This window comes from Solanum stenotomum, chromosome 4 (assembly GCF_019186545.1).
Source record: "Solanum stenotomum isolate F172 chromosome 4, ASM1918654v1, whole genome shotgun sequence".
In the NCBI taxonomy this organism is placed as follows: Eukaryota; Viridiplantae; Streptophyta; class Magnoliopsida; order Solanales; family Solanaceae; genus Solanum; species Solanum stenotomum.
In genome coordinates, this window is record NC_064285.1 from 12169899 (window position 1) to 12196783 (window position 26885).

The 26885-nt window shown below is 34.2% G+C and overlaps 3 protein-coding genes across 7 annotated transcripts in view; 1 reads left to right on the forward strand and 2 right to left on the reverse strand.

Moving 5' to 3' along the window:
- Positions 1-26885, reverse strand: part of LOC125862319 (cytochrome c1-2, heme protein, mitochondrial-like) — a 924866-nt gene that overhangs the window by 360388 nt on the left and 537593 nt on the right. The gene's annotated exons all lie outside the window — the stretch shown is intronic.
- Positions 1-26885, reverse strand: part of LOC125862338 (uncharacterized) — a 533211-nt gene that overhangs the window by 16866 nt on the left and 489460 nt on the right. The window lies entirely within an intron of this gene.
- On the forward strand, positions 16268-21416 carry LOC125862304 (F-box/FBD/LRR-repeat protein At1g13570-like). 3 transcript variants are annotated; one of them, XM_049542347.1, is made up of 6 exons: positions 16268-16341; positions 16653-16727; positions 19552-19643; positions 19782-20605; positions 20693-20851; positions 20941-21416. In XM_049542347.1, exons 3-6 carry the CDS (start codon positions 19634-19636, stop codon positions 21205-21207), a joined length of 1260 nt encoding a protein of 419 aa, XP_049398304.1. In that variant the 5' UTR covers positions 16268-16341; positions 16653-16727; positions 19552-19633; the 3' UTR covers positions 21208-21416. The 3 variants fall into 3 exon arrangements, with proteins under 3 accessions (XP_049398304.1, XP_049398305.1, XP_049398303.1); XM_049542348.1 differs by lacking the exon at positions 16653-16727 and having other exon boundaries at positions 19782-20575; XM_049542346.1 differs by lacking the exon at positions 16653-16727 and having other exon boundaries at positions 16276-16341.

Here is a 26885-nt window from a genome sequence, read left to right on the forward strand (position 1 = left end):
GATAGAATGAGTTTAATTTGAAGGGTTAATTCGGTTTAAAGATAGTTATAGGGTCAAAACAATATATTTTAGGGGTTAGGTAGGTAAAAAAACCCAAAACACTCTTAATTAAAATTGTTGAAACAGGTCTCTAGTTTGGGACCTACAGACCCTATTGGTCAACTGTAGAATCAAGTATTGGAACCCAATATTTAACCCACTTTCCACAAAACCTTTTTAACATACTGTCGATCTTTCTACCGTCCATAAACCCCATCCGTAGTTCTCAACTTTGAGTCCAAAATTTCACTAAATCTGAATCAACTCTACGGTCAGTTCCTACGATCCGTAGACCATCTTACAAGTCGTACTAAACAATCATAGACCCAACTTTAGAAACATGAATTTTCTCAAAACTCAACTCAACTTCTACGAGTGCCATCTACGACCCTTAGAGCCTTCTACGAACCATAGATGCGTCTCGTAGAACTGAGGCAATAGTCAAAAAATGAAATCTTTCCTTTCCAATTTGAATATCCAATTTCTGAGGTGTTACATCAATCTTCAGTTTCGATCCTCAAAGAAGTCCTTAGCTTTTAGATTAGCAATATCATCGAGGCCATCAAAAATATTATCTTTCAATTTCAAATTTGCCTCAACATACTCATCATATTTCTGAAAAGGCCTTACATGAACATCATTTTTAAGAGTCGCATCTATAGGGGCAGAAAAGACACGACCTTTATTTTCTTTCCTTTTATAGGAATTTTGATACAACCTGATATAATGCTCAGGTGCCCCCGACATTCATTTTTTCAATGACCTTTCAGGCCACAACAATGGCAATGCATTTGCCTCTTCAAGGATTATATTGAGAACCCATATTGTTCTCCCTTTTGTTATGAACACCACCTCGACAATTATTATATCATATTTTACCCTTGTCACACCCGCACACATTATCATGTCTCTGATTATTTTGTCTTATTTTAAATTGGTTGTGTGCTTTTACCATATTTACTTCTAGTAATAGAGTAGTTCTAGTGGGACGGGATTCGTGATTCTTATTAGAAAAAAATATTATGTTCCTGTCACGACCCAGATCGTCGTGATTGGCACTCACACTAACCCTCCGGTGGGAGAACCATTACTACTGTCACGACCCGAGAGCACCCCCTAGTCGTAACCGGCGTATTCGACCTCAAAGAGGTCAAATACAAGCCTCATGGATCATTCATTGCATACGATTCAAAAAAAATAGAGGAGAATTTAAAACTTTCTTCACACACGAAGATACTTTCATTAAATAGCAAGCAGAAGACTTTCTAGACTTTATCCAAGATGTCTCAAAACCATCTACTACTTGAATACAACATTGGGACTAAGCCCACTCAAAACTATAAGAAAACTACAAGACATAGAGGAACATGTTGGTTATTGTCCTCGAATCTATGAGGACTCACCAAGTCTTCATCTTCAAACGTTTTAGAAACCTATCCATCAACCATGGAATATCAACATCTCCAAATCCCTACACTTTAGTCAAAAGGGAAAGAAAGGGGTTAGCACAATTAAGTACTAAGTATGGAAACCATGCAAAAACATGCTAAAAAGGACATTTGGTTGCAAGTTATGCCTTATGCCATTTTAGTAAAACTTCACGAACATTGACAAATTATAGAACATAACCAACATATAAGACATTAACCACATTATAGACATACTCAAAATTTTCACCACGTAACTCATTTCATTATCCAAGGACCTTTATCTAAAGTTACCCTAAGACACACTTGAGTGAGACATGAAATGGCCGCCCATACAACCTCTTCATACACACCTAAGTGTTCCTCAAGGCTACTATAGACAAGAACCATCATGCTTCCAGGTAACATACTAAGTAACTCACTTCATTAACATAAGTTATTCATTCAACAAATCATTTAGATAATAAGTCAACATTCTTCTCTAAAGTCGTTTAGGACACATTCATGCATTTAGGGGACTTCACACTTTAGTCATATAGACTTAGAGAACTCACTTTAGCACCTTCAAAGGCTACTCGTGCCATGTGTAGATAGCATCCCATACTACTACCTACACGGTGTAGAACCTATCAAGTAACTAGAGTTCACATTAAGGGCATCAAGTTCTGCATTTAAAGATCCAGGTGTCAAGAATGCTCATAACACCAATTTCCAAGAGATTCAATAACAAGGCTCGCCCAATATATACATCATGTCGTCACACCAAGCACAAACAAGNCTTCAAAGGCTACTCGTGCCATGTGTAGATAGCATCCCATACTACTACCTACACGGTGTAGAACATATCAAGTAACTAGAGTTCACATTAAGGGCATCAAGTTCTGCATTTAAAGATCCATGTGTCAAGAATGCTCATAACACCAATTTCCAAGAGATTCAATAACAAGGCTCGCCCAATATATACATCATGTCGTCACACCAAGCACAAACAAGTATCAAGAAAGGCCGACGCCCTGTATCAAGAAGGGTCAAAGCCCAATAATCAAGAGACCCAAGAACCATATTAAAAATGGCTTTCTAATTCGTACTTAAAATAGACAACTTCCATTCATAAGACGGACTAAAAATCCAGAGTCAAGATGGCAAATGATCTGAATCAAGAGGCATGCCAAGAGTGACAAAGTCACAGCCACAAGAAGGACAAGGTCCCAACAAGAGTGCCAAGTGATCAAACAGTCTGTACAAGTAGGCAAGTTACATGAGCGTCTTTAACGTCTTAAAGGATACCAACATGACAATGCAAAGTGACAAGAGGTAGCCAAGGTACCAAGATCAACTTTCAAATATTCCCGCAGTTAAAAGAGTGCAAATACAAGTTTATACACAACCTCAGTGCTTTAGCAAAGAAACAGTCCAACACAACTTTGCGAGTTCAGACCGTAGACCAACCAACGTTTTAAGGTCCTCAACTTGTTCACAAGTATATACAACCTTAAAAATACAATTACATAACTTCTTTAACTTCTATTAGCTCAGTAATGTTGACGTACAATAGGATCATCATCACAAGTAAGCCTAGCATGTACAAATACAACTATGCTCCCAAAACAATGAATCTGTCCAGCTTGGTACCTCAAGTCGCAACCTAGATTTGAAAAGAAAAACAACAAAACTAAACTTTATAACCTTCATGAAAGATATAAGTACATCTCTAAAGGTTGCAAACAAACAAGAATCACCGCAAAATATATTTTGTACAAAAAGATATATTCAAAACACTACAACTGATCATACAGGATTTCAATCTTTGAAATCTGGGCAGAACTTGCCCTATGTTGTGTCCCATATTTCGTATCCATAACAATTAAATTAGCGTTTTACATAAACATAAAAGTTGTAGGTATATGAGTTAGCTTTCCAAATCATATTTATTCATTGTAAACAAAGTTCTAGAGAATAAGATATGCGTAAATTACCTAACACCACCCAGCTCAGAAACAGATTTCGTCACTTACATATGAAAGGAATGCCATAGCCTATCGATTTATATTCAACATAGCTTTTCATTTATCAAGAAGAGCACCTAAGTCTACCAAGTCAAGAGATGACATTCAACAATATAAGGGACTTAACATTCCATCATCTTCATTCATAAGTGTTAAGAGAGAACATACTTTTAATCACAATACAATAATACTTTATTCAAGATCACCTTGGGATTACAGGAACACATTTATATTCACAACATGATTACCTTTACTTCATTATATTCTCATTCAAATCATTTACATCACATTCACATAAATGATATCATGTCAACACTTCAAATCCTCATATAATGCCTTCAAGGCCATAATCATAATACATTCAATAAGTAGACACCTCCGTCATAAGTGGATCACACATCAATCTATCACAATTCTATATCAATTCTACATTAATAATGAAGTTAGGTCAACTTACCCTTTTCCAAATCCACAATCACCATTCCTCAATTCTTCGATAATTCTCAATAGATAAACATAGATAATAATAGAAATCAACTACTCAACTCAACCTAAGCATATTTCCATCATCATTCAATCATAAACATTCAATCCACTTCATAAGCCAAATTAGGAAACTTGGAAAGACATGGGTTCATGGACTTTTCTTTCTTAAAATCATTAATAAACATCAATAATAATATAAATCATCATTAAAAATCATTTAATGCAAGAACCCATGCTAGAACCGAAATTAGGACTTTATTGAGTTTTTGAAGAACTTTCAAAACACTTTGATTTGGCTCCTTGAATGGAAGAGGAATCAAGGATAAAGGATCCCCATACCTTAATCATCATGAATCCCACGAAAATTGAAGAAGAAACACCATGAAATCCTCAACCCTAGCTCCCACTTCTTCTTCTTTGAGTTAGAGAGAAATATAGAGAGAGGAAGACTTTGGAATTTATATTTTTGAAGAATGAATTACAAAAAAAATACCTTTTTAAATGTTTTAATACTTTATATTGTATATTATAAATAATATAAAATATACCCACTTCTTAATTTAACTAAAAAATAATATTTACGAAAACGCCCCTTGCCCACATGGACTTACCAAATAACCAAGGGAGCTTCTAAGGGCAGTGATGCCTTTCGCCTTTCTTGAACCCTCTCTTGAACTTATACTTGGTCAAATTTTTTGGAAAATTTCATAACTTCAATTTATGCTAAAACTTTTAAGATTCATACGTTAGGCTCTAGTTTCACCTATCAATTTTTAGGGTCGCTACAACTACAACCTAGACTAAACAACTTAACCAAAAACTAGGCATTTAAAGATACGAAAACAAGTTTAAATGCTAAGGAAAAGATAGGGAGTTCCCATAAACTCCAACAAAAGTCTAACAACCAAACTAACATTGAGAAAATAACGCCTAGAACCTGAAAGTCATTGTACCAAAACTCTACTAACGACAAGTTTAAGAACAAGGGGTACAACCCCGAAGCTAAATAAAACACCTTAAACAAATAGTCTAAGTCCAAAAAGGGTGGACTTAAACAAGAAAGATCCATGACAGCCTGAAAGAATTGCTCACCCTTGAATCCAGTCACGCTTAATAGTCACCTAGCTGAGGTAATGACTTAGTCTGCGTTAATGACTCTAGTATTGAGATACCTCCTATTCAGTTTGATTCAGTAGTAAGACAGTTTCCAGAAGTATTTCCAGATGATCTACCCGGAGTCCCTCCTGAGAGAGGTAGACTTCAGTATAGACCTTCTTCCAAATACTCATCCTATATCTATTCCGCCATATAGAATGGCACCAACATAGTTAAAGGAGTTGAAGGAGTAATTGAAAGTAAGGGAATGTGATATTCCAAAGACAATATTCAGGACCCGTTATGGTCATTATGAGTTTTTGGTCATGTACTTTGGTTTGACTAATGCACCAGTAGCATTCATGTACCTTATGAATAGAGTCTTCAAACCTTATTTAGATATGTTTGTTATCGTCTTCATTGATGACATACTAATTGTTGATACTCAATTTTGACCCTCCCTTCTTCTAATTTATTGTTTTCAAGCTTCTAATTTAATAACGTATAAAATAATCCTTTTTCACAACTATTTTTACTACTACGACTATATATCTTCTAAAATTATTAGTTTTATTATCAAAATTACTAATATTACTTTTACACCTCTTTTCTTAAATAATCAATCGTTGTCATCTTATTTCTAGTTTCCTATTTATTAAATTAATTATAAGTCAATATTTTTGTATACATATTTTATATTAGCGATATTTTACTATGTAAATTTTTAGTTTGTCATTATATCATAATATATATTGTATTAGTTATCAAGTTAGAAGCCAAAATATGATCTAAAAGAAGAAGGAAAAGGCTCATAATTCAAGCCAACATCTCAGCCCATCTTGTTACACTAAAATCCATCTAAAAATAGACCGAAATCGGCTCAAACCCTCTAAAACCAAACCAAAATGTTGCAACCCATTTAGTCCAAAAACCCAGCCCAAATCTACTCCAAATTTTCAACCCAATATTATACATTATGCTTTGCAGCCCTAAAATTCAGTTTTGTCGATCCAAGCACGTGGCTCACCCTACCCTTTTGTTTTCTTTCCCCCTTTCCTTTTCTGCAGAAAATTCCAGTGACTTTCAGCGCAGGACGAAGATCACCAGTTCCTTTATGGTGTAATATTCATCGTTTCTACTAAAAAATCAAATGCTTTTTCTTTTCTTTCATTTATATCTTTTTCTTTAATTTGGTCAAGGGAAGAGGCCAAAAACCTCTGCGATTTCTAAGGGAGAGGTACAGAGGTTTGGTTCAAAATTCAAACAACTATTTTACTTCTTAAAATCCCGCCCAAACCGGGTCAAGAACCCTAGTTCATTGCTATAAATACCAACATTTCTACTCGTAATAGGGAGAATATTTTTCTGACCTTGATAATAGCCTTTGCACTCATTTTTAGCAAGAAGTTTCTCGCCCCCATAGTACTTCAAACCACTGTGTTTTGCTAAGAAAATTGCCTTTGATATTCTCTTTCGAATCTTGCCGGAAATTCCAATCTCAAGCTTGCTCGAGTCCGTCGTTGTTCAAACACAGACCTTTGATCCAGGCAACCCTGTTCACTGCCCTGCAACAGGTAATACTCGCCTTTTTTTTCCCTTCCTTTCTTTGTCACTACAACACCATGTATATTTGAGAATCCTTTTTTTATGTCATGTGTGTTTCTTCTGTTGTTGTTCGTTTTTACTAGTGAAAATCATGTTAAAGAAAAATATTGCATCTTCTTTGAGAAGTGAAGTTGGTTTCCTCTCACGTTTAAGCCGTCATTTACTTAAGAGATGGTTTCATTTCATGATTAAATCTTCAGTTGAAATCAGTTTGTCGTTCCAATTTAGATGATTATTAGGTGTCTTTACATGATAAAATTTGCAACTCATCATATTCTTGTATGGAAGTATGTTTAAAGGAATTGATTTTCATGGTTAGAAATGTTGTGCCAATTAAGGAACAAAAATGTAAGTCATTGTCTGCAACTTTGCTATATGTAAATTTTAGTTTAAGTCTCTGCCTTTTACTCTGTTTTATAGATTCAATTTCTTCTAAATATATTAGTAATGGTTGTGTAAGAATGTCGAATGGTCACAATTTGATCTTATCCTTGTCATAAAAGTAATCTCTCTAATAGTTTGAATTTGTTTGAACTTGAATGCTAATTTTATGCTTAAAAAGATACGAATGGATTCATTTTGTAAATAATTTATCAGAATCAGTTTTATTTTGAGTTAAAAATCACCCGAGGCCTTTAATTTATAAAAGGTTTGATATAGTCGCTGTTTTAATTACAAATAAAAAATGGTTAGCAACTAAGTGCTCTTTTATTAAAAGCCACGACTGCAAGCATTCTCGTGCAACCTATTTTTGCATATAAGTACTAACTTAAGTTTTGTGCTCTTTTGTTAATTATATTGTGTATGTATTTTGTTTTATATTTTAGTTTAAGCAATAGCATTACAACATGTATAAAATCTGGAAAACTTATGGCATAAGTATCTTTTTTTTAATTCAATTCTTTAACGAGTAGTTCATTTGTAGCTTAAATATGAGGGTTTGTGTATTATTTTTATGTTTTTTGTGCTTTAAAGGCGGCATAGTAGTTTGCGTTGAGACTTGTTCCGCATTTGCATGTTGTTTTGTGTTTTGGATGGTATATTCTCTATTTAACTTAATTCTATTTCTAGTTTATCTTTATTTGCATGAACACTTTGGGAGCAAAAATGGAGTCTTGATTTCGGGACTCTACCAATTATCGAGTCTTATAGACTCAACATTATCCTCATACCCGCACATGGAGTTTTCACTACATATTTGACCATTCGAAATTGCAAGTGAAATTAGTGGCCCTGTCTTGGAGTCACTTATGGCTACTTACATTTTTTCATTATTTGTTTACATGTTTTTCTTTACATGTTACACTAGTTTACGTGACTTGAAGATGTTCTTATCTTTGAATTCTCAAATAGGTAACTTAATATAGATGTTTGGGTTTGGGTACCTTTAGCTAGCAATAAACCTATTAGTTACTTTAGCTTTTATTAACTTCACTTGAAAAAATCTTTTTAAACATTTCATTTTGCATCACTTTAAACTCACTATTTTTTTAAGTTTTGTTCAAACTTGGCAATGTCTTATAAAGGAAATATTTTGTTCTAAACCTTTTTTTTTTCTTAAACTTTTTCTAACGGGAGTACCTTGTCAATCAATGAACAAGTGTCTATTTTTAAGTACTTATTTTTAGTCATGGATTTATCTAAATGGATCTAAAGAAATTACTCTTCCTTAAATCTTTTTCACTCTAATACAATTGTAATAAGAGCTTTAAAATAAATAATGTTTTCCAACTTGGCTACTCAATTACTTAATCTTTAGCATTCATTTCTTTTAAAAGTAATTAACCTAAGTTTGGCCGGTTAATAGTTTTAAAACTAATCTTAAAGAATGCCTTACCCCTTCCCTTTAGGATAAATTAGAACTCTTACCTAGAATCACATAAGTTAGTAGACCTTAATTGAAGTCATTTTTAGCATTACATAGTTAATAATTTAGGTCTCCTAATTTGCCTTAAAAATAATTAGGTGGCGACTTCTTAAATTAATTAATTTGGAAATCACCAATATGTTGTACACTAATTTGACCTTGGTTAAAATGGGGTATAACACTAATCTATTCAATGAATGAAGAAGATCATTCTAGTCATCTCAGAATAGTTCTCTAGACTTTAAAAGAGAGAGCATTGTATGCCAAGTTCTCTAAGTGTGAGTTTTGGCTTGAATCTGTGGCATTCGTAGGCCACATTGTGTCTGGAGAGGGAATTAAAGTTGATACTCATGAAATTGAGGTAGTGCAGAATTGGCCTAGACCTACATCTCCAACTAATATTAGGAGTTTCTTGGGTTTGGCTGGCTATTAGAGGAGGTTTGTAGAAGGGTTCTCGTCTATTTCATCCCCTTTGACCAAGTTGACTCAGAATACAGTTACGTTTCAATGGTCTGAAGCTTGTTAGAAAAACTTTCAGGAATTGAAAAAGAGGTTGACTACTGCCCCAATTTTGACCTTACCGTAAGGTAGTCAAGGTTTCATGGTATATTGTGATACATCTAGAGTTGGCTTGGGTTGTGTATTAATGCAGAAATGTCCAAGTTATAGCTTACGCCTCCAGACAGTTGAAAGTTTATGAGAAGAATTACCCAACCCATGATCTAGAGTTGGCTGCCGTAGTTTTTGCTTTGAAAATGTGGCGCCATTATTTTTATGGTGTGCATGTGGATGTGTTCACCGATCACAAGAGTTTTCAATATGTGTGTAGTCAGAAAAAGCTTAATCTCAGATAGATAAGGTGGTTAGAATTGCTCAAGGATTATGAAACGAGTGTTCTTTATCACCTAGGTGAGGCTAATGTTATCCTTGATTCCTTGAGTAGATTGTCTATGGGTAGTACCGCCCATATTGAGCTTGATAAGAAAGAGTTAGCAAAAGATGTGCATAGACTTGCACGACTAGGAGTTGGAATAATGAATTCCACAGAAGGAGGAATAGTTGTGATAAATGGGTTTGAATCATCATTAGTGTCAGAAGTAAGAGAGAAGCAAGACCCAGATCCTTTATTGCTTGAATTAAAGGCAAGTGTTCACAAGCAAAAAATGATGGCTTTTGAACAAGGGGGAGATAATGTTTTGAGGTATCAAGGTCGATTGTGTGATTAGGTATACTTGAAAGTTTCACCATAAAGGGTGTTATGAGGTTTGGTAAGAAGGGGAAGCTTAGTCCTCGGTATGTTGGTCCTTACAGAATTTCCAAGAGGATTAGCAAAGTAGTTTATGAATCGAAGTTATCACAAGAGTTAGCAGCGGTTCATCCGGTATTCCATGTCTCCATGTTGGAGAAGTGCATGTGAGATCCTTCACTTATCATACCAACTGAAGATATTGAAATCAAGGATAACTTGTCTTATGAGGAGATTCATGTTCAGATTCTAGATTGCCAAGTTCGCAAGTTGAGAACAAAAGAGGTAGCATCAGTCAAAGTCCTTTAGAGGAACCAATTTGTTGAAGGAGCTACTTGGGAAGCTGATGAGGATATGAAGAAGAGATATCCACATCTCTTCGAATCCGGGGAAGTTCCAATCAAGGTACTAATCCTTTCTTAGTGGTTATTTATAAATTGGCATGTTGTTTTGCATTTGCATGTGGGTGGTTGAGCTGAATGTTGCATGTTACACCCTTAGCTTAGTAAGAGTAATCTCATTCGAGGACAAATGTTTCCAAAGGGGAGATATTGAAACATCTCACAATTTGAAATAAATAGGAAGAAGCCAATAATTGGAAATAGTCATTTTTTGAAAAAATGAAAATCTGGAAATTTTGTTAAGTTAGGAAAAAATGAGTTTTTGGTCAACTTCAAACAGCCATAACTTCTAATTCAGGATGAGTTAGGAGCACTTCCAGATATGGTAGGAAATCTCTTGGAATGATCTTTCCAACGCCTCCAAGTTTGCGTGATTCCGAGTGTGTATAAGTGAGATACACCCATTGGAAGTTGGGCTGTTCAAATAAGAAAATGTCCAATCCAGATTTTTGAAGGGTATTTCAGTCTTTTCCTTATCCAATTAATTAAATTCGTTTTAGTGAATTAATTAAGGGTCTAAACTGAACTTGGTCAGTTTTACGCTTTTGGAAAAGAGTTAGGGTTTTAGAGAAGAGGAAAGAAAAGGAGAAAAAAGAAGGAGAAGCAAGGAAATCGTCAAGTTCGTCGAGTTTAGCTTGTGGATTATGTCGGGGGGGATCCCTACAAGGTATGTGAGATCACATAGCATTGGATTAGTTCACCCACGCGCCAATCATGATTCAACTTCAGCGAAGTTATTAGATTTGAAAGTAAATCCTTGAGTTCTTGATAAATTTCGTTTGAATTCTTGTGGGTTGTGTTGATTGGAGTTTCTTGAGATTGATTCACGCTTTTAGTTGTGTTTTGAGTAGAATCTGATGTACTTTGATCATATAATTGGTTCTAAGTGTTTGGGAAAAGAATCCATGGAGTTTAGCGGGNCTTACCATCCTCCAAAGCCATAATCAACAACACTCAAGTCCCAACCATTTTACTTACCACAAGAGAATTCATCCATAACTTGCCCATAAGGCCACAACTTTCAATTCATCCATACATCATCAATTCATCATAGATAGATGTAGAAAATCATAAGAGTCACTAATACAATCCAATCCAAACACAATTTCATAAACTTTGAATCATAAGCAAAAGACCCACTTCATAAGCAAATTTAGGAATTTAGGGAAAACATGGGTTCTTCAAGGAATTCCACACGAAATCATCTTAAAAAATATTAATTCATCAATATAATGGCTTAGAAAACGTTTTGCCAATGAACCCATGCTTAGATTAGAATTTGAGATTTTGTTCTTTGAAACCCTTTTGATTAGACTCCTTGAAAGAAAGATTGATCAAGGATCAAGGGTCACCATACCTCTAAGTTGAAAGCCCACGAAAAATTAAAGAAGAAAGAACTCAAAATCTTCAACCCTAGCTCCAACTTCTTCTTCTTCTTCTTCCTCTCTTCTTCACTCAAGAACCCTAACTCTTACTCTTTTAAAATGGAACAAAAAAATGATCCACAATCAGCCTAACACAATAATATAACCTCAAAAGAAAAGGTTTGTGAAATGACCAAAATGCCCTTAAATTTCCGGACGGACTCCTTGCCAACTGCCCAACTTTCAAAGGGCATAACTCACTGATTTCCCACACTTAACCAAATTTCCAGGTTTTGAACTTAGCCAATTTCCAGATTCAGAACTTTTTTTTCCAAAAGTGACTACTTCCAAGTTATGCTTAAACTTTAAAAATTCATACGTTAGGCTCTAGTTTCACCCATCTATTTTTAGGGTCGCTACAATAGGCTTGAAAATAATATGAAAGAAACTGAAGAACTTACCTGCCTCGACTCAACTCAACATAACTGAACCCATTTCAATATAAAGCAATTTAAATCATGTACAATATAAAGAAAAGCTGTTTAAAAACATTGATGCCAACTCTGTATGTATGCAAAGATATATATAACTCTCAGATGTATGTAAAAATACAAATAATCTGATGTATATAACAATACAAAATATTGATGTGGGAGTTTCTCTAACCGACAACCATCACTTAAGAGCTATAGTGATGATACAATACTTTACCTCACGCTGCCAAGGACCATCATATACCTTGCCGGGGGTATAGAACCCATCCTTAAATATTGATATTTTGGTATTTTCTCAAGTTTCGCTATCAAAAATTATTCCTAAACATCATGAGATCCTTCCAATCACAAATCACAATCCTTGAATCCATAATTCAATTCAAGGATCAGTTAAGAGTCAAGTCAAGAGTAGTTAAGATCAAAGTCAAGAAAAGTCAGGAGTCAAGTTAAGAGAAGTTCATAAAGTTTTTCAAAAGTCTTTTACAAACGTTTTAACTCTGTTTTAAAATTTAAGTTCAGTAAAGAGTCAAGTTGAAGTCCATTTTTTCAAAAGTATATGGGGACTATGTACTCCTAAAAGAGTTTAAAATGTTTTCACATTTAAATAAGAACAGAAACTGGATTTTCAAAAGAGCCTTTGAGCTAGTTTTTCAGTAAAGAGTCTTTGAGATAGTTTTTCAGTAAAGAGCCTTTGGGCTAATTTTCAGTTAAAGAGTAAATGCTTTCACAATAAAGCAAGAGGGGAAACTTTGATTTCCAAGATAGCCTTTGAGCTAAGTTTTTAAGCAATTATCTCAAATCACAGAAAGAAGTATGTTTTTAAACATAAAGAGCTAGTATCATATTTTGGGAGTAGTATTGAGCACCGATATGGGGACTAGCTTGAGTTCAGATAACTCACGTCTCTATAAACCATGTAGCCATCATAGGTAGAAAAGGGTCATACTTTTTAGATGAACCATTTAATGCTTTTAGCATATACTAGTGGATCCACTTAGTGAGTTAGGTTCTATACCCCCGGCAAGGTATATGATGGTCCCTGGCAGCGTGAGGTAAAGTATTGTATTATCACTATAGCTCTTAAGTGATGGTTGTCGGTTAGAGAAACTCCTACATCAATATTTTGTATTTTTATATACATCAGATTATTTGTATTTTTACATACATCTCAGAGTTATATATATCTTTGCATACATACATAGTTGGCATCATGTATTTAAACAACTTTTCTTTATATTGCACATGATTTAAATTGCTTTATATTGAAATGAGTTCAGTTATGTTGAGTTGAGTCGAGCCAGGTAAGTTCTTCAGTTTCTTTCATATTATTTTCAAGCCTATGTTGTGTTTAGCATTCTAACTCGCATACTCGTACATTCCATGTACTGATGCTAGTTGGCCTACATCATCTTATGATGTAGACGCAGGTAACTAAGATCAGCATCCAGTGCACCATTGATCCAGTGAGCAGTTCATAGTCTGTTGGTGAGCCTCTTTGCATTCCAGAGGATCCCTTTTATTGCTTTCAGTTTTATTAGCTAGTTCTTTAGGATGTAGTGGGCCTGTCCCGACATCCCTTTCAGTTGTTTAGAGGCTTCATATATAGACAGTTAGACAGTTAGTAGTTCAGTTGTCTTTACATTTTCATTTCATATGTTAAAGACTTGAGTTTGCCTTAATGGCCAGTTGAATGTTCCTTTATAACATTCCAGTTTCTTCATAAATGTATATGTGATGAGTTAAGTCTTTCGCTGAGTAAGTAAGTCAGGCCAAGGGTTTGCTTGGAACCAGAAATGGTCTTCGAGTGTCAGTCTCGCCCAAGGTGTAGGCTCGGGGCGTGACAGAACGTGGCAATCGATCCCAGTTAGTGTGTAGGAACACAGCACCCGATCCATTCAACAAGCCACAGTCACAATCATAATCACAATCACAATATACATTCTCATAATCATACCATCAATTCATGATTTATGGCATTCAATTATTCAATTATCCTAATTCACGATTAGTGTGATCGATAATACAACATTCGCATACATATATGCATTATAATGAAGCAAGTACAAACATATATCACACAACATGAAATCACAACCATCATCTACCTCGAATCCAAGCTTGAATCCCCTAAGGCACTTGAATCTTCCCTTTTCGGATTCTTCCCGTTTGTTCGTGGTCTAAAAACATACAATTAACGCAAGGATCAATAAACGAGGCCTAATTACCCGGATTATAATCAACATTATCAACCCTAGGCCAAAACCTTGATCCCCAAACCCATATTAGGGCTTTTCCCACCATCCAAACAGTTCCAAAACCCTTCCCCAACAATAATCACCCAAGAAACCATGTTCTACGGATCGAAAAATGGATTCGAGGAGTGAAAACCTTACCTTTAGCCTCAAGAATGGTGAAAAATCGTCAAGAACACACATTGGTCGTTCCTTAGCTCTCAAGGTCGAAAAGTGTAGAATAAAACATTTTTGGGGTTTATTTCCGACTTAAGTCGTGTCTGTCTCGCCACAGTGATACTCACCCCGCTACAGCGGCCCCGCTTTGGCGGGAAAATCCCACCTTAGCGGCTTGCACAGAACCAGTGAGAAAATTTAATAATTCCAATACCCTCATTTCACAACACACATTTAACCAATGACACTCAGAAACTACCCGTTTATGCTAAGATCAGTTTCAGGAGTTCTACTCACTCGAATTCAATTCTGGAAAGTCGTACGGGTTCCTTAACGTCTTAGTTATCTACTCATGTGATGAAATTCATAATTAGATCACCCAATTGTTACCAGATTTCTCTAGACCTTACTGACTCCGATTCTATCCAACTCTGGACTAGGTTGGGAAATTTCAAGTTGCTACGAAAAAGTTTTTCGGTCCAAAAATTTTCCCCGTTGGATTTTCTATAACAACGGAATCAGGCCGTTACAGTTCCTCAACCACCAAAAGACATCAAATCAATTTAGAGTATTTCTGAAAATCATTTTCATGGTATTACTTTTGTAATTTCACATTTGAGGCATGAAAAATAGTTAATGTCTTTTCCAACATGTCATCTTCTTTTATAGTTTCCCACATAATTTCAATTGAGAAGTGATTCTAAACACAACAAAATTATACTTAATTACGATTTTAAAATCTTGAAACCGTAAGTGCAACCACTCATAATGAGCCCTTGACAATACTGTTACCTTAAGGTGGTCATACCTTCCTTTCAAACCTATCCACAATCCAAGTGGATTTTTCATTGTCAAGTATTCAACCTTCATACTTCCATCAAGATGATAATTGATGACGGAGGAAAATCATAGACTTCACTTTATCTTGACTTGATGTTTTATTTTTTCGATTATAGTATCACCAAGAACCTTAGCGGTAATTAGGTGAATTTCAACATCAAGTACTCATGATAAATAGTTTTTTTTTAAAAAATGTCAAGTGCCACAAATTCAAGCTTTGACAAATTCAATATGATGAAAACTAAAATAATTGAGTTAATATCACGATGTTGATTTCTTTATAATAAATGGTAAATTAATGTTTCAAATAATAAAGTATAATATGAATATGCAATATATTATATGCATGAACAAGCAAAACTATGTAAACTCATGAAGTATTGAAACGGTAAATTTAATATACTTTCTAATTGTTCTACAATATTTATTATTAATTTCAATAGATATTAACACAAAAGTTCCGTAAGAATTTCAAGTCATATTTAATGAAATACTATTGTTCTTTATGTCACACAAATATTAATCATAAATACGAGTATTCTAACTAGCATGCTATCATATTGCATAATTTAGAGTTACAAGTTAGTGGCATATAGATAGCATAATAATTTAAACATGAAACATTTCAATTGCCTTGCCCAATAAAGCATCATAACAATTCTTAAAGCAAGTCATGCATACGGTAATCAAATTGCGGATCAAAACTTACAAAAGTCTTATTAGAGATGTTATAAACACATAAATATGTACCTAAATCAAAAAGAGAATTAATTAACTTTTTAGATAAAAGATAATACCGACTTAAGCAGATCTCAATTGATTAGATACTCGAGCTAATAACGTGTTGTAAAATAAATTGAAAATACAAAAATACTAAACAAAAAAGTACACAATTCAATGAATTCATAATAGTAATTAGGTAATTTTTCACAAGGTGAAGAATACCACAAATCATGCATTTAAAATCTTTAATCAAATATGTTAGTACGAAAATACATTAAATAGTAAAAGCATTTCACTCCGGTTCTGCTCTCCGCCGTCGCCGCCGGCAGTCTTCGCTGAGGTTTCGGTTCTCTTCTCTTTTATTTCATATAGAAGAACAAATAAACCAAATCAAACTAAAATTTGAGCTATTATTTATCACCGTTTTTTTTTAGCGGAAACTAAAATTCTTCATGAAACCCTAAATTGAGAAATGAATGGGTTTTTGATTGTCTGGTAGAAATGGAATTTGCAACTAGAATAAGAAAATATCATGCTTAGATTATTCATGTACAGAGAGCTTGTGATTTGATCTGTATGTAATTGTTGTTTGGTAAAGATGGAATTTGCAACTAGAATAAAATTGAGTCCAATTTTTTTTTTACGATGTAGTGTTTGGGCCAGCTTCCGCACAACTCAACTAATTGTACTAGATATGTGTCGCTTCCCACCAGCAACATGTATTAGGTAACTTTATCTACAAGACTTGGATGTTAGAAAGACAGACCTAGTGTTTTTTGGATTTGAAAATCATTTTTCTAAAGAGCAAAATGTTTCTTAAGTTTTGAAGTGTTTTGTTTTAGTAGAAGTAAGTAATTTCTCCTACAATGAAAGGCTTCACAGAGTGCCTGAAAGAGAAGAGGTTTTCTTATTTCTAATGAGCCTATTATAAGAGACGTTGTCATATTATATTTGATTATGCTTTTATTAGTAGAATTCCTTGCGCTGTCTTCCTTATGTTAGTTTTGATTTATAGATTTTTTGTTCTATCAAGTGTTTTTATGAGTTAGCTATATATTACTACGTAGTGTGATTTGATGTTATCGGTTTGTTCCAATTCGTTGAATTCTTTTGAATTTTGAGCTTCAAAGCTTGAATATCCTTAACCAAATTCATGGCGTCGCGACTAGCTTGGGTTGTTCGGTGGTTCAGGTTGTGTATGACAAGTTCAGTCGAGGTCCTGATGCTGTTGCTCCTTTTCTGCTCTTTCGGAGAACAAAAATGTTTTTTTTTGGTAAACCGTGAAGAATTACCATTGACAGCCAAATATTTACACCTATAGAGCACTCTAGGTAGAGGAGCCACCTTCCAGGAAGGGTACCCTTTCCTCTAAAGCCTCAAACAAAGACAAATCTAGTTACAAAATTTCTGAACCAAATATCTACATTTAGTTGCTTTCCTACTATCCTTCAGGTAATCCACTCTTTCCACTATCTCTTTCTTTATCTGTGTGATTGTAATCTCTGTATTTACTATTGTCCCTCTGAATAGTTTACAATTTCTTGCTCTTCAAGTGTGATAGATTCTGGCTCCCCATATCCTCTAAAGCCTCAAACAAAGACAAATCTAGTTACAAAATTTCTGAACCAAATATCTACATTTACTTGCTTTCCTACTATCCTTCAGGTAATCCACTCTTTCCACTATCTCTTTCTTTATCTGTGTGATTGTAATCTCTGTATTTACTATTGTCCATCTGAATAGTTTCCAATTTCTTGCTCTTCAAGTGTGATAGATTCTGGCTCCCCATATAGCTGTAGCTATTTCCTTCTTATATCGCTTCCAGTGTCTTCCTTTTATCCATTTTAGGCATTCTGTCACTTCCGTTTTTTGTATTTTAATACCCGACCAAGTCTCCAGTGCTTCCTTCACTTTTGTTGTCCAAGTACATTCTGCAAATAAATGTACTTGAGTCTCCAGTTTGCTTTCTCCACATAGGCAACACTTGTCATCTTCTATTGGCATTTGCAGTCTGATCATCCTCTCTTTCGTTAGCAGTTTTTACTGATTTGCTTGCCATATAATAAACCTCTGTCTAGGCAGCATGAGTGAGTTCCATATCAAGTCTGCTACAGGTAGTTTCAACTGCCTACCCAGTAATTGGTTGTAACTACAACTCACATTATATGCTCCATTGGTCAATAGACAGTAGGTTCCATTAGTATACCACATTCCCATGGTTAGTTTAATGGAATTAAGCTTCCTCCAATACCAGCTGCTATCCTTAGAGGGTGTATGTTTCCAAAAATCTTGCTCGTCTTTCATATATAGTCCATGCACCCATCTTATCCATAGTGTATCTGCCTTGCTAGCAATCTGCCATATCAACTTACCAACTGATGCAATATTCCATAATTTGCAGCTCTTGATGTTCAGTCCACCATTCTTCTTTGGCACACAAATCTTCTCCCACAATACAAGTGCTACCTTCCTCTTGTTCTCCTTATTTCCCCATAGATAATCCCTTCATTTTCTATCAACCTCTTTCAAAATACTTCGAGGCAAGATGAAAACATTGCTCCAAAAGTTATAGAGCGAGAAGAGTACAGCATTTATGACCTGCAATCTGCCTGCATATGACAATGTTTTTGAATATGCACTAGTAATCCTGTTGGTTATCTTGTCGATCAGTTGATGGCAATCTATCTTTGTCCATTTCTTTGATGATAATGGCAAGCCCAAATATCTGATAGGAAGATCACCTAGTGTAAATCCTGTCAGCTGCAATATTTGTTCTCATAACATCATCCACCCCAGCTACAAATATATTAGACTTGTCCAGATTTGCCACAAGGCCTGTCACCCTACTGAAATGGTTCAACACCTCTATCATCCTTCTTATAGACTTAAGATCCCCTTTGCAAAATAGCATCAAGTCATCCGCAAAAATCCGATGGTTTAGCTTGGTGCTATGACACATTGGGTGAAACTTGAAGTCTGGTAGTTCTCCTACCTTCTGTAGTGCTCTAGATAGATACTCCATGACCAACACAAATAGCAATGGTGACATTGGATCCCCCTGCCTCAATCCTCTCTTCCCTTTAAAATATCCATAATTTTCGCCATTTACCTTGGTGGAAAATTTTGTTGAAGTCACACAGTTCATCACTAGTCTGGTGAAGGTTTCTGGAAAACCATATCCATGAAGTGCCTCCTCAATAAACTCCCAAGATACCATATCATATGCTTTCTGAGAACAAAAATGTTGTTGTACAGGTTCTGGGGTTCAGTAATATATTGAAGAAACTTTCCATTTAGGGTCCATTTTCATTCTTTATTTTGTTTCTTTACTCATTTTCTTTTGTAATATTTTGGTGCAATTTGGCTTCGATTCCAAAAGTTTTAGCATTTTCTATCATGGCCCCTTATGTTTTGGCTTCATAATTAGAGAAATTTTTTTGACTCTTTTCGGGATACCATTGTATTTCTTTAACTGTTTTGGGAGCTTAATTGAACAAAATAAAAAGACATCTACTATCATAATGTTCTCCTCTTTTCTTGTCACTGACAGATCAAGACGCCTCTTTGCACAAATTCTACACTATTGCTAGTAAGGCGGGAAAAAAAATCAAATCAGAAAAAGAAAATCAAGCATGAATCAAGGTACTTCCTCTTCCCCTCATTTTGTCTGATTCTTCCTGGATTACAAACTTGATGCCTTATTGAGATTTATCAACTTTTCTCTAACAGATAAAGGAAAAATTTAACCCTTAATAAGATCATTTAAATTCTTCTTCACAGATAGAGTAAGCGTTGCGGTTGAGGGGGACATAGAAGATAGAATTAGTGTCCTACCAAGAAATGTTATTGATTGTATCCTTGAGCTCTTGCCTGTTAAAGAAGCTGCAAAAACTTGTACATTGTCCAAAAGCTGGAGATACATTTGGAGCGAGCTTCCAAAAATGGTGCTGGATTACGAGTTTTGTGATGAGTTAATAGACGAGTCTGAATCCAAATTCAGAGAAGTAGTAGATGGGATTATGTTACTGCATATGGGCAAGATTGTGAAGTTTGATCTTGACGTTAGAGTAGACGATTTAGCTTCATATACAGCTATTGATAGATGGGTTCTTTATGTCACCAGAAACAGTGTCAAGAAGCTACACCTTAGAATTTCTAATATTGATGATCGTACCTATACACTGCCTCCTTGTGTATTTCACTGTTCAACCCTGACACAGTTGAAACTTGCTAGATGTTCCTTTAAACCACCTGGTTCTTTTCGTGGCTTTCCCAATCTTGTAACCCTTCGGTTGGCATCAGTAACCTTTTCAGAGCATTGTGTTATCAAGGCCCCTCTTCTTGCTAATTTGACCTTGAACTGTTGTGATGGTATGCAATACCTAAACATTGTTTCACCAGTGTTGAAGTCCTTGTATGTTTGTTACCCTCACTCCTATATCGCACTAAATTGCTTCATGAACTGCAAGAATTTGAGAGATTTAGGACTTGTGTTTTCCAAAGTGGTTGATAATCCAAAACATGATCATAGATCAACGTTGGTGAAACTTCTTGGTAGCTTGCCTGCACTTGAGGTACTCCTGTTGGATTCACTTTTCATCGAGGTAACACATTAACTTGTTTTTTCACTTGAATATCTCCTATAGTGATTTCATTCAAGTGAGAGTGTAATCATTGTATTTGCTCCAAAGCTTTTGAGTGCAGACGTAGTTCTATCAAGAGGTCCTCCTTTTATGCTCAATTGCTTGCGGAAGCTGTCCCTCTCTGTCGACTTTGGCAAATTGGGTCATATTTCTTGCGTTCTACAATTAATTAAGTGTTCCCCCAATTTGAGTGAACTTGAGATTACTGTAAGAAATGTTAAATATATCTAGTGGTTCTTTTTTTTGCTCTTCATATATTTGAAGTTGAAGCTAATGGTGTTTGCTTTTACCATTAGGTCAAAGGTATTGATGATAATGTTGAAGCATTTGTGAAATGTCTGAAGACGCCTGGCTGCTTGCAACTACCACTCAACAAGCTAGAGTATGTGAGTTTCTATGGTTTTGCAAGTCCAAACTGTGTAGAGGCTTTTGCTATGCTATTCATTTTTCAGGCACCATCTTTGCTAAGGATTTTCATTGAACAACCGATAGGAACTAAATCCAGTAAAGAATTGAGTGGTTTACCCAGAGCTTCTCCTAAAGCTGAGCTAGTTATAAGTTAAATCGATACATTATCTGATTGTTGTCGATAAGTTTAGCTAATATGTCACAAATGTTGATCCAGTTTTCTTCCATATTTACTGTTGGGAAAGTATGACTGATGGCAGTCCTGATATTCCAATATATCTGAATCTTCATCTTTTGACAGTTGAGCTTGTTTTGGTCTCTATATCTATATACATGAGGCCAACTAGTAAGATTACTTTGTGAATGTTGTTGTTGGGTTTGATATCCTATTAGTTTTTGTGGATAAAAACATAAATATAGTACCATATAAGATTACGTATTATAAATTCTAACAGGAGTTTTCACTTTTCAGAACATAGTAGTAGAATTTTATCAAAATATAACAAGGAGGGTAATTTTATTTTATTTACAAACATGGTAAAAGTTTGTCAATTTAATCCCATAATTTAAGGATACCAATTCCCTTAAAATAATGTTTCCTTGTTGTATATTCCTCTCACATTTTCTCCTGATATTTTTCACACACATTTTTTCTTTGATTTTCATGCTTTCGTCCATGACTTTTCAAATTTTAATTTACAAAAAATTGATCAGTGAATTTATTTTTCATACACAATTGATACAAATTCGTTGGTTAAAGCTGAGAGAAGTATTTTATTTCTTAGTTACTATTTGACCAATCAAAGAATATTTACTTTAATACTAATAATTCGTTCAAGAATGTTTTAAATATTGTGATTTGTTAACTATTGTGATTTATAAAATTTTGTTTATGTAATTTCTAAATATATAAATTTATTATTAAAAAAATAAAAACTTTATGTTTGAGTTCACATGAACATGTGGACAATTATTAGTTTGACTCTTATACTCCAAATCAAGCAAACCAAACGAAGAAAAAGAAAGTAACTTTTAATGCTTAGAACAAATCCAAAAGATTTTTTTATTACAAAAATTAATTTAATGACTTTAAAACTTTAAAATAAAGTTGAATCACTATATATAAGATCACAACATTATTAAATTAAACACATATAATCGCACTTATGTCTTTTGAGTTGAAATTATTAGTGTTTATGAATACTCATCATATATCAAGAGAAAACAACAATTAATAACACCCAACAAGTCAATAGTATTTTGTTTTCATTATCATATGATTACCATTGATCATATCACCATGAATACAGTTGCTTTAAGTCACTTGGAAAAGGGTTGACATAATTTGCAAAATAAAAGCCATTTTCCTTAACCAACCAATAACATATATTACCACGCCCTTCACATTTGTCTGATANAATTAAACACATATAATCGCACTTAAGTCTTTTGAGTTGAAATTATTAGTGTTTATGAATACTCATCATATATCAAGAGAAAACAACAATTAATAACACCCAACAAGTCAATAGTATTTTGTTTTCATTATCATATGATTACCATCGATCATATCACCATGAATACAGTTGCTTTAAGTCACTTGGAAAAGGGTTGACATAATTTGCAAAATAAAAGCCATTTTCCCTAACCAACCAATAACATATATTACCACGACCTTCACATTTGTCTGATAAGCCTTGATCAAAAACATAAAACGTCAACGTCTTGGTAATCCAAACAAATTCACATTGATACCTAGTTGATTCCCAAAGATCTTGACGAAAACGCCAATGAAAGCCCTCAGGATCAGGATTTAGGAAATGAGATCCCAAATCACTATGCCTAGACCAACAACGAAAAAATAAAGGATTTGTTCCAATAGGGAGGTCACTAACAATCCATATTTCATAGTGAGCTAGAGCTGACTTAGTAGAATTATTAGCAACAAGGACAAGATAAATAAAAATGAAAAGCTTAAACTAGTGATCATATAAAAATTCATGTTATTAATTTTTTTTAAAGAATGTAATTTCATGATACTCACAAGATGAAAGGATAAATTATATATTCTTGAGAAAAAGTTTCATTATTTTAGTCAAACTATGTTTTATTACACAATTAATGTCCAAGCTAGCGAAATAACATTTTTAAGCATTAAAGATTTTTTCGCATTTATGTGATTGGAAATAATGACAAGTTTTAATTTTACAAATACTTAAAATTGGATTTGGTCAATTGTCTAACGAGGTGACAAAACTAGTCCATGAAATCATATACAACTCGTTCAAACATGGAATATTGTTTATTGACTTATTTATTATCTCAGCCCAATTCATTTCAAACCATCAAAATTTTGGTTGATATCTAACCCAAGTTGTGTTAGGATCGAAATAAGCAGGTGTAATGAGGAAGTTAGCAAAACAAATCTTGAAAGACCACGAGTAAGAAGACAAACGAGAAACACACCAAAAGAAAAGACACAAAGATTTAACGTGGTTCGGTAAATCGACCTACATCCACAAAGGAGATGAGCAATCCACTATAAATATGAGAGTACAAAATATAGAGAAAAACAACTTCAACCAATTCACTCGGAATACAAGGAGGTACACAAAATTCTCCCCCATAACCGCAACTCTCAAAACTTTAGGACTACATTGTGAATGTTAATTAAGTTAGAAGGAACAAACCTATATTTATAGAGTCCTAAAATATTTTTCTACTAGAAAAGGACTAGCCACTGCAAAACCTTTTCCTAAAAGGAAAACCTATTTATGGTAAGAAAGTCAGCGCAAATTAAACTCAACAAATCTCCCCCTTGACCTGAATTTCTGACAAAATAAATTCGTCCACCTTCTTTACATAATCTTCAACAGTTTGCTTCTCCTCTCCATAATCTCCCCCATCAAATCTACGTCTCGACACAGAGAACCTCTATGAAACAATTTGTCCAACACAAATCTTCATTACTAACATAAAGGTTGCGGCTAAAACTACACCCGCCAAGATGAACACCCATCTCTAACCTGGCTACATCATTGAATCTGCTCTTATACCACTTGTTAGGACCGAAAATAAACAGGTGTAACGCGGAAGCTAGCAAAGCAAACCTCGAAAGACCACGACTCCACGAGTAAGAAGATAAACAAGAAACATACCAAAAGACATAAAGATTTAACGCGGTTCAGTCAATCGATCTACGTCCACAAAAGAGATGAGTAATCCACTATAAATATGAGAGTACAAAATACTGAGAGAAACAACCTCAATCAATTCACTCGGAATACAAGGAGGTACACAAAATTCTCCCCCATAACCGCAACTCTCAAAATCCTAGGACTACATTGTGAATGTTGATTAAGTTAGAAGGAACAAACCTATATTTATAGAGTCCTAAAACCTTTCCTGCAAGAAAAGGACTTGTAAAATACAAAACATTTTCCTAAAAGGAAAACTTATTTATGGTTATAAATCAGAGCAAATAAACCCAACCACTCTTGTTGGGAAAATAAATACAAAGAGAAACAACCTCAACCACTCTTGTTAGAGGACTTGTGTACCGATAACATGATAAAAGAACAAAAGGACAGATACACCAGATATGTTTGTATCTTATCCTGCCAACAACAAAGAAGTATTAGCTAGCACAATTAACAATCATTTCATGTGCAATATGGTCATTGGACATAGGACTCGAGTGGAATTTTATTATTTGTTGAAGTATCACCATTTTTTTTATGTATAATTAATAGTTTTTAACACAATAGTTTTTAATAGTTTAGAAGGTGTATTCAAGAAGGTTGCATATATGACGATGTTGCGAACAATTAAGAAAGTGATACAACTGTTTTTAGACACTTCTTACCATGATAAGATTAATACTCTCCGTCTATGTGACACATTTTAGAATTCTAAATTTAAACACATATAATCGCACTTAAGTCTTTTGAGTTGAAATTATTAGTGTTTGTTAATACTCATCATATATCAAGAGAAAACAACAATTAATAACACCCAACAAGTCAATAGTATTTTGTTTTCATTATCATATGATTACCATCGATCATATCACCATGAATACAGTTGCTTTAAGTCACTTGGAAATGGGTTGACATAATTTGCAAAATAAAAGCCATTTTCCCTAACCAACCAATAACATATATTACCACGACCTTCACATTTGTCTGATAAGCCTTGATCAAAAACATAAAACGTCAAGGTCTTGGTAACCCAAACAAATTCACATTGATACCTAATTGATTCCCCAAAATCTTGACGAAAACGCCAATGAAAGCCCTCAGGATCAGGATTTAGGAAATGAGATCCCAAATCACTATGTCTAGACCAACAACGAAAAAATAAAGGATTTGTTCCAATTGGGAGGTCACTAACAATCCATATTTCATAGTGAGCTAGAGGTGACTTAGTAGAATTAGTACCAACAACTCCACTCAAGGACAAGAAAAATAAAAATGAAAAGACTAAACTAGTGATCATATAAAAATTCATGTTAAAGAATTTTTTTTAAAGAATGTAATTTCATGATACTCACAAGGTGAAAGGATGATTATATATCCTTCATGAGAAAATGTTTCATTTATTTAGTCAAACTATGTTTTATTACACAATTAATGTCCAAGTTAGTGAAATTACATCTTTAGGCATTTAGGATTTTTTTTCACATTTATGTTATTGGAAATAATGGCAAGTTCTAATTATAGTAATACTTAAATTGGATTTGCTCAATTGTCAAACAAGGTGACAAAAATAGTCCATGAAATCATATACAACTCGTTCAAACATGGATTGTTTATTGACTTACGTATTTATTATCTCAGCCCAATTCATTTCAAACCATCAAAATTTTGGTTGATATCTTGCCCAAGTTGATCCATAATGTGAAATCTTGTCTTAATATTTTCAAAAAGTCATTTTTGTTTGATATTTGTTATAAATAAAAAATCAAGAAGAAAAACTTTGTAGAGTGAGGTAGAGAGAGGTGAGAAAACGTATTATTTCTCTTGAGAGATGAAATGCAATGAATGAAAATCCTTGTATTTATAGAGAAAAGCGGATGTAGTTCCAAAGAAACTATCTTTAGCATTCACTATAATACATAAAATACATTAAGAGCACTCACCCTTAGATGTCTATTTGATAGATAATGTGGCTAATTTAATTAAATCTTACTAGAAAAATCTAGTTGAAATAATTCTAGTGAAGAAAAAGATATTCGTTTTAGAAGGGTAAAATTAAATATAGTGTTGAATAAGTAGTTGTAACTATTGAATTCTACAATAGTGAAATATGTAATGTGCATATTGACTGCCTTGTTGAAAGTCCTACTTGAAAATATTCAATGGGATACAATTCTTCCAAGTGTATCACGATCCAATCCATCGTGAGAAACACTCACACTAACTCCCGATGGAAGCCAACTATCTACTAACATGTCATCAACTAAACAACAAAAGGAAGCAGTTTTCAACACTTAAAAATTAGTTTCATAAATAAAAAACATTATCACCAAACATTGTGAAAGTAACTGCTTAGAAATTAAAAGTCGGGTACAATAACATCTATGTAATCTAGAATGTGGAGATGAAACCCCAAAACAATAAGAGCCTAAGTTCAGAAAATGGACTAGAGAGAAAAGAGGAATCCATAGCATCTTCGAAGATAAGATTCACCCTTAGTTTCAAAAAGTGTTGGAGTTACAATTTAGGTCGTGAAGTAGCCTCCAAAATATGTCTTGTACTCCACAAAGAAAGAGCAAGTACAGTATCAGTACACAAAATTCACAATGTACTGGTAGGATCATTGGTCAGTTCTA